This window comes from Mobula hypostoma, chromosome 23 (genome assembly GCF_963921235.1).
Source record: "Mobula hypostoma chromosome 23, sMobHyp1.1, whole genome shotgun sequence".
In the NCBI taxonomy this organism is placed as follows: Eukaryota; Metazoa; Chordata; class Chondrichthyes; order Myliobatiformes; family Myliobatidae; genus Mobula; species Mobula hypostoma.
Genome location: NC_086119.1, coordinates 54483052 through 54497722, shown reverse-complemented (window position 1 = coordinate 54497722; position 14671 = coordinate 54483052). Strand labels below are relative to the sequence as shown.

The following is a 14671-nucleotide window of genomic DNA, read 5'->3' as shown; positions in this document are numbered from 1 at the left end:
TCTACATCCCAGTGTCCTGAAAGAGGTTGCTGAAGAGATAATGGATATATTGGTCATGATCTCTCAAGAATCACTTGATTCTGGCATGGTCCCAGAGGACTCGTAAGTTGCAAACGTCACTCGTTGAGAAGGGAGGAAGACAAAAGAGAGGAAATTATAGGCCAGTTAGCCCACCTCAGTGGTTGGGAAGTGTTGGAGTCTATCATTAAGGATGAGACTTCAGGGTATGGAGACTAGTTGTAAAATAAGTCAAAGGTAGTATGGGTCCTCTGAAGGGAAAGCAGAGGCAGTGGATGTCATTACTTAGATTTTTTTGAAGGCATTTTATATGTGCCTCACATGAGGCTGCTTAACAAGATAAAACCCTATAGTGTTACAGGAAATATACTGGCATGATAGAGGAATGGCTAACAGGCAGGAGACAGCGAGTGGGAATAACTGGGGCCTTTTCCGGTTGGCTGCCAGTAACTAGTGGTGTCCCTCGGGGAGGGGGGGGGTCAGTATCGTGCCCACTGCTTTTCACATTGTTTGTCAATGATTTAGATAGTAAAATTTTGGGATGATACGAAGATAGGTGGAAGGATAGCTAGTGCTGAGGAAGCAATATGATTGCAGCAGGACTTAGACAAATTGGAAAAATGGGCAAAAAAGTAGCAGATGGAATACAGTGTTGAGAAATGTATGATAATGCATTTTGGTAAAAGGAACAATAGTGAAGACTATTGGGGAGCTTATTCAAACATTAGACGTACAAAGGGACTTAGGAGTCCGCGTGCAAGACTCCCTGAAGGTTAACTCAGAGGTTGATTCTGTGGTAAACAAGGCAGTATTGGCATTTATTTAAGGCGAATAGAATATGAAAACAAGGAGATAATGCTGAAGCTTTGTAAGACACTCGTCAGGCTGCACTTGGAGTATTGTAACCTGTTTGGGCCCATTATCTCAGGAAGAATGTGTTATCATTGGAGAAAGCCAAGAGGAGGTTCACAAGGAGTATATGGAAAATGAAAGGGGTTAACATATGACAAACGTTTGGCGGCTTTGGGCCTGTATTCGTTGGACTTTAGAAGAATGCATGGGGATCTATTTGAAACCTATCAAATGTTGAAAGGACTAGATAAGGTGGATGTGGAGGGGATGTTTCCTGTGGTGGGAGTATCCAGAACTAGAGGACACAGCCCCAGAATTTAGGGGCAAGCTTTTAGAACAGAAGTAAGAAACTCAGGTCTCTCAGTGGGGGAGCATTTTGGAGATAGTGATCACAATTCTATCTCCTTTATCATAGCATTGGAGAGGGATAGGAACAGACAAGTTAGGAAAGCGTTTAATTGGAGTAAGAGGAAATATGAAGCTATTGGGCAGGAACTTGGAAGCATAAATTGGGAACAGATGTTCTCAAGGACATGAACGGCAGAAATGTGGCAAATGTTCAGGGGATATTTCCATGGCATTCTGCATGGGTATGTTCCAATGAGACAGGGAAGGGATGGTAGGGTACAGGAACTGTGGTGTACAAAGGCTGTTGAAAATCTGGTCAAGAAGAAAGGAAAAGCTTATGAAAGGTTCAAAAAACTACGTAATGATAGAAATCTAGAAGATTATGAGGCTAGCAGGAAGGAGATTAAGAATGAAATTAGGAGAGTCAGAGGGGGCCATGAGAAGGCCTTGGCGAACAGGATTAAGGAAAACCCCAAGGCATCCTACAAGTATGTGAAGAGCAAGAGGATAAGACGTGAGAGAATAGGACCTATCAAGTGTGACAGTGGAAAAGTGTGTATGGAACCGGAGGAGATAGCAGAGATACTTAATGAATACTTTGCTTCAGTATTCACTACGGAAAAGGATCTTGGCAATTGTAGGGATGACTTACAGTGGACTGAAAAGCTTGAGCATATAGACATTAAGGAAGAGGATGTGCTGGAGCTTTTGGAAATGATCGAGTTGGATAAGTCTCCGGGACTGGATGAGGTGTACCCCAGGCTACTGTGAGAGGCGAGGGAGGAGATTGCTGAGCCTCTGGCAATGATCTTTGCATCATCAATGGGGACGGGAGTGATTCTGGAGGATTGGAGAGTTGCAGATATTGTTCCCTTATTCAAGAAAGGGAGTAGAGATAGCCCAGGAGTTTATAGACCAGTGAGTCCTACCTCAGTGGTTGGTAAGTTGATGGAAAAGATCCTGAGAGGCAGGATTTATGACCATTTGGAGAGGTGTAACATGATTAGGAATAGTCAGCATGGCTTTGTCAAAGGGAGGTCATTTTCTATGTTTCTATGAATTATTTTTAGCCAAAGAGTGGTGAATCTGTGGAATGCTCTGCCACAGACTGTGGTGGAGGACAAGTCCCCAGGTATGTTCAAAGCAGATGTTGATGGATTCCTGATATAGTGAGAGGGCAGCTGAATGAGGTTGAATGGGATCTGGGATCAGCCATGATGTAATGGCAGAGTGGACTCGATGGGCTAAATGGCCTAATTCTGCTCTTATGTCTTACGGTCTTACAGTCAATACCTTTCTCCTAAGAACCGCAGTCCTCAAATCCCATCCCTTTCCCTGGTTTCTCCTCCTGTGGAACCTTTCCTGATGAATGAGCCTTGCACATTGGAGAGAATTCCTCCATCTCCCCAGTCTAACGTTAGACTGGGTTGTCGCTCTGCGTCACTTCCCATCACTGACAAAATGGTTTTGTCTGAGAGAAACATATCCTATAGGATGCACCTCTGAGAAGTTAATGGGAAAAGGGGATTTCTGGGGAAGGTATGCCCTCCTTAACATGAGGCTTTCCTATACTGTACATTTCTACCCCATTAGCCTTCTCAAATGCGTCACCTCACACCTGCCAGCATTACTTTCTGCCTGCCATAACTCTGCCCAGCTTCCCATTTGATCTATATGCCACATCGCCTTAGACAACCTTCTTTGCTCTCCACATTAATGTACATGTAATCCACAAACTTCTCTTGTTACAGGATGAGACTCGGAAATTGATAATGGGCACCCAGAATATTGAATACAGAACTGGTCGTCTTGTGTAAAGAAGGATGTGAATTTGTTTGCTGAAAGGTTTACTAACCTGTGGAATGGTTGGACAAGCTTAGCTTGTATCTAGTGGAGTTAGATGAATGAGAAGTGACTGAATGGTTTTGACAGGACTGGTCAAATAGATGTTTCCACATGTGGGAAGTTCTGGAACTAATGGGTCACCCATTTAAGGCAGATATAAGTTAAAGTGTTTTTCTCTCAGAGAGTGCTGAGTCTTTGGAACTCTTCAAAGGCTGGTGGAAGGAGTGTCTTTGAATAAACAGTGATAGATTGGATTGCAGAGTTAAATTATAATGAATCAGTCACAATCATGAAATGGTGAAGAAGGCTTGAGGAACTTAGTGACCTGCTCCTACTAATAATTTATGCGTTTGCATGCCCTAATTTGCAGGGCTGTGGGAACAATTGACATGTCAACAAATGAGTTTTTTTTGTATATTGGCAAACACTGCAGCCTACTAAACCAAAAAAGAAATTGTACCTTAAGTTAATGGATAAGTATGTTTTCTCCAGACTTCAAGTAAGATTATAAGTTAACTTTTTTTGTTTCAGCTTACATGAAGCGACGACACAGTTCAGTGAGCGATGGTCATGGGAGTGATTCTTCAGTTGCTGGGCTAGACTACAGTCAGAGCGCCAGTCCCCAGCAACAGGTTCATCTGAAGAAGCCCAGAGTGGTGCTGGCCCCAGAGGAGAAGGAAGCTCTGAAACGGGCATACCAGCTAAAGCCATATCCATCTCCAAAGACTATTGAGGAGCTTGCTGCCCAGCTAAATCTGAAAACAAGTACTGTCATCAACTGGTTTCATAACTACAGGTGAGTTTTGAATGCTGTAATTTTGGATGCAAATAGCCAGTGTCTGGCTTTCACCCAAACAGGGAAAGATTGAGTTTTCTTTAGGACCACAGGGTTATCTTGATCAACTGGGTAAGTTGGACAAAGAATAGCAAATGGCATTCAATCCAAATAACTGATGCAATGCATTTTGGGAAGTCAAACCAGGATAGGCCTTTCACAGTGCAATGTCACAAGTAAACAGGATGGTGAATAACAAACAAGAGAAAATCTGAAGATGCTGGAAATCTGAGCAACAAACACAAAACGCTGAAGGAACTCAGCAAGCCAGGCAGCATCTGTGGAAAAAAGTACAGTCGACATTTCGGGCCGAAACTTTTTTCCATAAACGCTGTCTGGCCTGCTGAGTTCCTCCAGCATTTTGTGTGTGTGGCTCAGATTTACAGCATCTGCAGATTTTCTCTTGTTTGTGATTTGATTACTACTCTGCAAAGCCTCTTCCAGGGATGCCTACCCTGAAGAAGTTAAATCTTCCCTTCAACAGAAGTTCAGTGAAATTCTTTCTCACTGCTCCCCCTCTGTGATCCCTGCTGCTCTCCAGCAGTCCTGCTGAAGGGTTTCGTCCCGAAATGTCGACTGTACTGTTTTCCATAGATGCTGCCTGGCCTGCTGAGTTCCTCCAGCATTTTGAAGATGGTGAATGAGCCATTTGGCATGCTGGCCTCAATCAGGGCATTGAATTTAGGAGTTGGGCATCATGTTGCAGTTGTACAAGACTTTGGTGATGCTGCCTATGAAGCATTATATGCAGCAGGTCATAAACACAAGAGATTCTGCAGATTCTGCGGTTAGTCCTGACGAAGGGTCTCGGCCTGAAACGTCGACTGCGCCTCTTCCTATAGATGCTGCTTGGCCTGCTGCGTTCACCAGCAACTTTGATGTATGTTGCTTGAATTTCCAGCATCTGCAGAATTCCTGTTGTTTGCGTTTAGATTCTGCAGATGCTGGAAATCCAGATCAATAGACACCAGATGCTGGAGGAACCCAGTAGGTCAGGCAACAGTTATGGAGAGGAATAAAGAGTCGACATTTTGTGCTGAGTACCTTCATCAGGACCAGAAAAGAAAGGGGAAGAAGCGAGAATAAGAAGGAAGGGGGAGGGGATGGAGTGATAGGTGAGCAGGAACATGGGTGAGTGGGGTAAGGGAGATGAACTGAGAAGCTGGAAGGTGATGGTGGAAGTGGTAAAGGGCTGACGAAGAAGGAATCTGACAGGAGGGGAGAGTGGACCATGCAAGAAAGGGAACAAGGAAGGGCTAAAGGGCAACAGAGGGCAGTGATGGACGGGTGAGGAGAAGAGAAGGAGTCAGAATGGGGAATGGGAAAAGAGAGAAGTGGGAGGAGGAAGGGATTACTGGAAGTGAGAGAAATGGATGTTCACAGCGTCAGGTTGGAACATGAGGCCTTGCTTCTCCAACTTGAGAGTGGTGTCATTTTGACAGTGGAAGAGCCATGAACCAGCATATATGCATACTATGTATCACTAAGCTGAAGAAAAGGTTTACAAAAATGTCGTCAGGACTTGAGAACCTGAGTTATAGACAGAAGTTGGCTATTTTAGACATAGGAGACTTAAGAGTGACCTTATAGAGGTGTATGGAATTATGAGGGGCACATTCAGTTTTTTTCAGGGGAAAAGAATAAAAACTTGATGCATAGGTTTACAGTGAAATGGGCAATTTCTTCATGGAGTATATGGAATGAGCTGCCTGAGGAAATGGTTTAGGCAGGTACAATGCCAAATTTTGAAAGACATTTTGACAGGTACAGGAGCAGGAAAGGTTTCGAGGGAAGTAGGCCAAATGCAGGCAGATGGGACTAGCTTAGATGGCCATCTTGCTTGGCATGGATGAGTTGAGCCAAAGACTTTTCTCCTTGCTGGAGCAAGGGGGTGTGGGTAAGGTCCTGACTTTCCGTCTGTATTCACCAAGAAGAAGTGCATGGAAAGTTCAGTCTTAAGAAGGGTTAGATATCTGGCACACAAGTTCGATAAATCCCCAAGGCTGCTTGGGGAAACAAGGGAGGAGATTGAAGGAGTCACAGAATCCCCTGTCTGCCCTGCTAGTTATCAAGTCTCCAATTAATCTTGCCTTTGTTGACTGTATTCCACCCCTCCTGCTGAACCTCAGAGATGGCCACAGTGCCACTGACATGGCTGCTGCTGCTGTGCCCTGATTCCAACCCACCCCCCTAGGGGTACTTGTTGCTGAGGGGAACGGCCACGAGCAGCCCTGCACTGTTTGTGTGCTTGCGCTTGCTGGATCTTTCCTGGTTGGTCATCCAGCCATTTGCTGCCTGCAGCTTGGGTTTCATAATCTCACTAAAACTCTTATCTATGATTTTCTTTGCATCCTGGGTGATCGTAAATATGTCTAACTGTAGCTTCAGCTTCTTCACATTGCCAGTCAGGAGCTGCAGCTGGGCACATCTCCCACAGATGTTACTTTCCACATCCTGCAAAAGGAGTATATCACTAACATCCCAGCTACGCTAATAGAAAGAGTAATTCTAAGGCATTACCCCAAGGAATATAAGGAAATATGCCTTTACTGAAGTAAGGTAGAGTTAAGGTTCTCTATTTTATTCCGTAGTTGTAGTGAAGGCACCAGAATATGCTGTGGGTAAGCCTGTAACATACAATGTGGGCCTGATAAGGTGAATGCTGAATTCTTTCAGTCTGCTATCATACTTATATAAGGCAAAACAGATTTTCCAAATGTAACCTCCTCATCCCAACCCTTCACCCATTCCTCTTGAATATCAAAATCTATAAGGATTGGTCTATGACTCTGTGACCAATTTGAGCAAAATCTAGTGATCATGCACCCAATGTCAATTTCTAGATCATTAATAGCTGTCAGTGGAAAAATTGCACACAAAGACAAACTGTGCAAATACAAAAAGAAACAAGTAGTAGTAATAATAATAATAATAAGACACCATACCTTACTTTAAATCCAACCCTGATCCAGATTTAGAGCCTGAGTTCTACAAATTATATTATGACTAATCCGTTATTACAGATGGGCAATCTAAATTAACCATCCAGATATAATATTACAGGATAAACAAGCAAGTACAACTTGCTTAATAGATATAACCATTCCCAACACATATATAGAAATCAGTAAGTGAAAAACACCTGAACTATGTTGAATTAAAAGCTGAAATTGAAAAACTATGAAACATGAACAGGGTGTATTCACTACACTGCAGTATTCCAGTGAGTAAAGTTCCAGAGCCATCAATCACTCCTGATACGATAATTCCTTCATTCCTGGAATCATTCTCATTGACCTCCTCTGTACTCTCTCCAGTGTCAGCACATCCTTTATTAGATAAGGGGCCCAAAACTGCTCACAATATTCCAAGTGAGGCCTCAGCAGTGCCGTATAACTCCTCAGCATTACGTGCTTGTTTTTGTATTCGAGTCCTCTCGAAATGAATGTTAACAGTGCATTTGCATTTCTCACCACCGACTCAAACTGCAAATTGAACCTTTGGGAATTCTGCACAAGGACTCCCAAGTCCCTTTGTACCTCGGATTTTTATACTTTCTTCCCCTATAATTCCTTTTACCAAACTGCATGACTATACATCTCCCGACACTGTTCCATCTGTCACTTCTTCGTCCATTCTCCTAATCTGTCTGAGCCCTCCTGCAGCCTCCCTGCTTCCTCAACACTACCTGTCCCTCTACCTATCTTCATATTGTCCACAAACTTGACCACATAGCCGTCAATTCCGTCATCCGTTTATCAACATACAATGTAAAAAGAAGCAGTCCCAACATTGACCCCTGTGGAATATCAGTAGTCACAGGCAGACAACCAGAAAAGGCTCCCTTTTTTTCCACCCTTTACTTCCTGCCAATAAGCCAATGCTCTATTGAGGCTCATAACAGGAATTCTGCAGATGCTGGAAATTCAAGCAACACACAACAAAGTTGCTGGTGAACGCAGCAGGCCAGGCAGCATCTCTAGGAAGAGGTACAGTCGATGTTTCGGGCCGAGACCCTTCGTCAGGACTAACTGAAGAAAGAGTTAGTAAGAGATTTGAAAGTGGGAGGGGGAGGGGAAGATCCAAAATGATAGGAGAAGACAGGAGGGGGAGGGATGGAGCCAAGAGCTGGACAGGTGATAGGCAAAAGGGCCCTTTGCCTATCACCTGTCCAGCTCTCGGCTCTATCCCTCCCCCTCCTGTCTTCTCCTATCATTTTGCATCTCCCCCTCCCCCTCCAGCTTTCAAATCCCTTACTCACTCTTCCTTCAGTTAGTCCTGACGAAGGGTCTCGGCCTGAAACGTCGAATGCGCCTCTTCCTATAGATGCTGCTTGGCCTGCTGCGTTCACCAGCAACTTTGATGTGTGTTGCTTGAATTTCCAGCATCTGCAGAATTCCTGTTGTTTGCGTCTAATCCAATTTACTACCTCCTTGTCAAGTGCCTTGTAAACAACACCTACTGCCTTATCTTCATCAACTTTCCTTGGTAACTTCCTCGAAAAACTCTATAAGATTGGTTAGACATGACCTACCATGCACTATGCAAATACTCATATATCCGGTCCATGTTTATCCAAATACTTATATATTCGGTCCTTCCAATAAGTTTCTCCATTGTTGATATCATAGTCATCTGCCGATAATTTCCTAATTTATTCTTGGAGCCTTTCTTACATTGGCTATCTTCCAGTCCTCCAGCACCTCACTTGTCGCTAAGGATGATTTAAATATCTCTGCTAGGCCCTGGCAATTTCTGCACTTGCTTCCCACAGGGCCCAAGGGAACACCCTATCAGACCCTGAGGGTTTATCCACCTTAATTTGCCTCAAGGTACCTCCTTCTCTGTAATCTGTATAGAGGCCATGAAGTTGATGCCATTTTGCCTTACTTCTGTAGAAAACAGCCTGTCCCAATCCACGCAACACACACAAAATTGTGGAGGAACTCATCAGGCCAATCAGCATCTATGGAAAAAGTACAGTCCCTAGACCAAGACCCTAGATGCTGCCTAGCCTGCTGAGTTCCTCCAGCACTTTGTGTGTGTCGCTTGGGTTTCCAGCATCTGCAGATGTTCTCTTGCTTGTGTCCGAATCCACACTTGCCAGATCCTTTCTGATACCATCAAAGTTGTCCTTTCTCCAATTTAGAATCTCAACCCATGGACCAGATGTATCTTTTTGCTTATTTGCTTTAAAACTAATGGCATTGTGATCACTAGATGCAAAGTGTTCATCTACACAAACCTTTGTCAACTGCCCTGTCTTTTTTTCTAATAGGAGATCAAGTATCGCGCATTCTCTCATTGGAACTTCTCTGTACTGATCAAGAGAACATTTTACAAACTCAACCTCATCTAGGGCTTTTGCAGAATGGGAATCCCAGTCAATATGCAGAAAGTTAAAATCACCTGCTATATAAACCTCATGTTTCTTGCAACAGTCAGCTATCTCTCTACAGATTTGTTCCTCTAGATCTCTCGGAGTATTGGGTGGTCTGTAATATTCCCCGTTAATGTGGTCATGTCTTTCTTATTGCTCAATTCCATCCATAGTGCCACACTCGACGAGTTCTTCAGTCTGCCCTGACTGAGTACTGAAATGACATTTTCCCTGACTAGTAACACCACATCTCCTCCTTTAATACTTACCACTCTGCCGCGGCTAAAACTACGGGACCCCCAGAATTTTGTGCTGCCAGTCCTCACCCTCCTGTAACCAAGTCTTACTAATGATTACAATATCATAATTCTAGTTGTTGGTCCCATGCCCTGAACTTATGTGCTTTTTCCTACGATAATTCTTCCATTGAAATATACGCTACTCAGGGCATTAATCACACCATGCTCCACCTTTTGATTCCTGACTTTGTCTGAAGTCTTAACAACATCTGTCTGCACAACCTCTTCATTATCTGTTCTGGCAATCTGGTTCCCATCCCGTTGCAACTCGAGTTTACCACCCTGTGTGCAACACTAGCAAACCTTCCCACTAGAATATTAGTCCCCTTCCTGTTCAGGTGAAAACTGCCTCTTCTGTACAGGCAAACACGAGGAAATCTGCAGATGCTGGAATTTCAAACAACACCATAAAAGTTGCTGGTGAACGCAGCAGGCCAGGCAGCATCTATAGGAAGAGGTACAGTCGACGTTTTGGGCCGAGACCCTTCGTCAGGACTAACTGAAAGAAGAGCTAGTAAGAGATTTGAAAGTGGGAGGGGGAAGGGGAGATCCAAAAGGATAGGAGAAGACAGGAGGGGGAGGGATGGAGCCAAGAGCTGGACAGTTGATTGGCAAAAGGGATATGAGAGGATCATGGGACAGGAGGCCTAGGGAGAAAGAAAAGGGGAGGGGGGAAGTCCAGAGGATGGGCAACAACGGATGGGGTATGAGGGGGAGGTGGGGCATTAATGGAAGCTAGAGAAGTCAATGTTCATGCCATCAGGTTGGAGGCTACCCAGACGGAATATAAGGTGTTGTTCCTCCAACCTAAGTGTGGCTTCATCTTTACAGTAGAGGAGGCCATGGATAGACATTTCAGAATGGGAATGGGACGTGAAATTAAAATGTGTGGCCACTGGGAGATCCTGCTTTCTCTGGCGGACAGAGCATAGGTGTTCAGCGAAATGGTCTCCCAGTCTGCGTCAGGTCTCGCCAATATATAGAAAGCCGCATCGGGAGCACCGGACACAGTATATCACCACTTTACCTGGAAGAGAGCTCAATAATCCTATGATCCTATACCAACTCCTTAGATATGTGTAAAACCGCATATTCTTTGTTCTTCTGGCCTCACTGGCATGTAGCACAGGTAGCAATCCTGAGATCACAACACTGGAAGTCCTGCCTTTCAGCTTAGCACCTAACTCTTTGAACTCACCTTGCAGAACCTTGTCATCCTTCCTACCCATGTCATTGTTACCTACATGGACCATGACCTCAGGCTGTCACCCTCCCACTTAAGAATGCTGAGGACTCGATCCAAGATATACTAGACCCTGACACTCAGGAGGCAGCGTCCAATCCAGAAATCTTGTTCTCGTCCACAGAACCTCCTTTCTCTTCCCCTACCTAACAAATCCCCTATCAGAACATCTAGCCTCTTCCCCCCACCCTACCCCCACCTTCCTTTCTGAGATACAGAGCCAGACTCAGTGCCAGAGACATCACCGCTGTGACTTCCCTCTGCTAGGTCATCCCCCTCAAAGTGGTGTACCTGTTGTTGATGGGAATGGCCACAGGGATACTCTTCACTGCCTGTTTAACTCCAATCCCTTTCCTAGCTGCCACCAAATTTCTTAAGTCCTGCAACCTGGGTGTATCTACCTCTCTATATGTACTATCTTTCAACCCCTCTGCCTCCCCTCTGAAAATCCAAGTACACAACATCCACCAATTCTCCTTTGTTATTTCTTCGAAGAATTCCAACAAATTTGTCAGGTAACATTTTCCCCAGGAAACCATGCTGACTACAACCTTTTTTATTACGTGTCTCCAAGTACCCAAAAACCACAAATTTTTACAACCACTGAGGTCAGGCGAACTAGCCTATAATTTCCTTTCTTCTGCCTCCCTCCCTTGTTGAAGAGTGGAGTAACATCTGCGATTTTCCAGTCCTCCAGAACCATTTCAGAATCTATTGATTCTTGAAAGATTGTTACTAATGCCTTCCCATTCTCTTCAGCCAGCTCTTTCAGAACCCTGAGCGGTAGGCCACCTCTTCCAGTCAGCTTGTGTACCTTCTGACCTTTCAGTCTCCGAAGTACCTTCTCCCTAGTATAAGCAGTCATTTCTGCCCCCGATACTCAAATTTACGGCATACTGCAGTGAAGACTGATGTAACATACATTCGGTTCGTCTGCCATTTCCCAGTTACCCATTACTAGTTCTCCATTATCATTTTCTAGCAATCCAATATCTACTCTCGCCTTTCTTTTACACTTTATATATCTGAAAATACTTTTCATGTTCTCTTTGATATTATTGGCTGCCTTACCTTCAGAAGGCCTTTGACAAGGTGCCACACATGAGGCTACTTAACAAGATAAGAGCCCATGGAATTACGGGAAAGTTACATACGTGGATAGAGCGTTGGCTGATTGGCAGGAAACAGAGAGTGAGAATAAAGGGATCCTATTCTGGTTGGCTGCCGGTTACCAGTGGTGTTCCACAGTGGTCAGTGTTGGGACCACTTCTTTTTACATTGTACATCAACGATTTGGATTATGGAATAGATGGCTTTGTGGCTAAGTTTGCTGACGATACGAAGATAGGTGGAGGGGCCGGTAGTGCTGAGGAAACGGAGAGTCTGCAGAGAGACTTGGATAGATTGGAAGAATGGGCAGAGAAGTGGCAAATGAAATACAATGTTGGAAAGTGTATGGTTATGCACTTTGGCAGAAGAAATAGATGGGCAGACTATTATTTAAATGGGGAAAGAATTCAAAGTTCTGAGATGCAACGGGACTTGGGAGTCCTCGTACAGGATACCCTTAAAGTTAACCTCCAGGTTGAGTCAGTAGTGAAGAAGGCGAATGCAATGTTGGCATTCATTTCTAGAGGAATAGAGTATAGGAGCAGAGATGTGATGTTGAGGCTCTATAAGGCGCTGGTGAGACCTCACTTGGCGTACTGTGGGCAGTTTTGGTCTCCTTATTTAAGAAAGGATGTGCTGACGTTGGAGAGGGTACAGAGAAGATTCACTAGAATGATTCCGGGAATGAGAGGGTTAACATATGAGGAACGTTTGTCCGCTCTTGGACTGTATTCCTTGGAGTTTAGAAGAATGAGGGGAGACCTCATAGAAACATTTCGAATGTTGAAAGGCATGGGACAGAGTGGATGTGGCAAAGTTGTTTCCCATGATGGGGGAGTCTAGTACGAGAGGGCATGACTTAAGAATTGAAGGGCGCCCATTCAGAACAGAAATGTGAAGAAATTTTTTTAGTCAGAGGGTGGTGAATCTCTGGAATTTGTTGCCACGGGCAGCAGTGGAGGCCAAGTCATTGGGTATTTAAGGCAGAGATTGATAGGTATCTGAGTAGCCAGGGCATCGAAGGTTATGGTGAGAAGGCGGGGGAGTGGGACTAAATAGGAGAATGGATCAGCTCATGATAAAATGGCGGAGCAGACTCGATGGGCCGAATGGCCTACTTCTGCTCCTTTGTCTTATGGTCTTATGGTCTTCATATTCCATCTCTCCCACCACGACACCCCATTGTATTTTAGTTGCCTTTTGTTGGTTTTTTAAAGTTTCCCAATCCTTTAACTTCCCACAGTTTTTTGTTCTATTATTTGCCCTCTCTTTTGCTTTTATATTGGCATTGACTTCCCTTGTCTGCAATGGTTGTGTCATCTTGCCCTTAGAATACTCCTTCTTTGGGATACATTTATCTTGCGCCTTCCAAATTGCTCCCAGAAACTCCAGTCATTTTTGCTCTGCCATCATCTGTGCTTAGTTTTGGTCGCCTCACTACAGGAAGGATGTGGAAGCCACAGAAAGGGTGCAGAGGAGATTTACAAGGATGTTGCCTGGATTGGGGAGCATGCCTTATGAAAACAGGTTGAGTGAACTCGGCCTTTTCTCCTTGGAGCGACGGAGGATGAGAGGTGACCTGATAGAGGTGTATAAGATGATGAGAGGCATTGATCATGTGGATAGTCAGAGGCTTTTTCCCAGGATTGAAATGGTTGCCACAAGAGGACACAGGTTTAAGGCACTAGGGGGTAGGTACAGAGGAGATGTCAGGGGTAAGTTTTTTACTCAGAGAGTGGTGAGTGCGTGGAATGGGCTGCTGGCAACGGTGGTGGAGGCGGATACGATAGGGTCTTTTAAGAGACTTTTGGATAGGTACATGGAACTTAGAAAAATAGAGGGTAAGTCTAATAATTTCTAAGGTAGGGACATGTTTGGCACAACTTTGTGGACTGAAGGGCCTGTATTGTGCTGTAGGTTTTCTATGTTTCTATCATCTCTGCTAGTGTTCCCTTCATACAACCTTGGCCAGCTCCTGTCTCATGCCTCTCTAATTCCCTTTACAGCATTGTAATACTAATACATCTGACTTCAGCTTCTCCTCTCAAATTGCAGGATGAATTTGATCATATTATGATCACTTTCCCCTCAGGGTTCTTTTAGCTTAAGCTCTCTAATCAATTCTAAATGTGACTTTAGCTTCTTCCACTTAAATTAGACAGTGAATTCTGTCATATTATGTCCACTGCCTCCTAATTAAGCTTCCTAATCAAATCAGGTTCATTACACAACCCCCAATCCAGAATAGCTGATCCCCCCGTGGGCTCAACAACAAGCTGCTCTAAAAAGCCATCTTGTAGGCCTTCTACAAATTCTCTCTTGCAATCTAGCACTAATCTGATTTTCCCAATCTGATTTTGGCATATTGAAATCTCCCATGACTATCATAACATTGCCTTTTTGACATGCCTTTTCTATCTCCTGTTGTAATTTGTAGCTCACATCCTGACTGCTGTCAGAGGCCTTTATATAGCTCCCATCAGGGTCTTTTTCCCTTGCTGCTCCTAAACTCCACTGACAAGGATTCTACATTTTCCAATCCTACATCACCTCTCTCTAAGCATTTGATTTCATTGTTCAGCAAGAGCCACACCATACCCTCTGCCTATCTTCTGGTCCTTTAATACAATGTGTATCCTTGAATGTTAACCTCCCAAGTATAATTTTCTTTCAGCCATGGCTCAGTGATGCCCATAATGTCATACTTGCCAATCTCTTAACTGCGCAACAAGATCATCTGC

General features: G+C 44.2%; 1 protein-coding gene across 6 annotated transcripts in view; it reads left to right on the top strand.

Moving 5' to 3' along the window:
- The window catches only part of LOC134336925 (protein CASP-like), a 621546-nt gene that overhangs the window by 507798 nt on the left and 99077 nt on the right, over positions 1-14671 (top strand). For 4 of the 6 annotated variants that reach the window (XM_063031579.1, XM_063031574.1, XM_063031575.1 and 1 more), the window contains one exon: positions 3595-3859. The exons of the other annotated variants lie outside the window; for them this stretch is intronic. In XM_063031579.1, coding sequence (XP_062887649.1) covers positions 3595-3859 — 265 coding nt within the window. The remainder of the gene's footprint in view (positions 1-3594; positions 3860-14671) is intronic. 6 annotated transcript variants of the gene reach the window in all.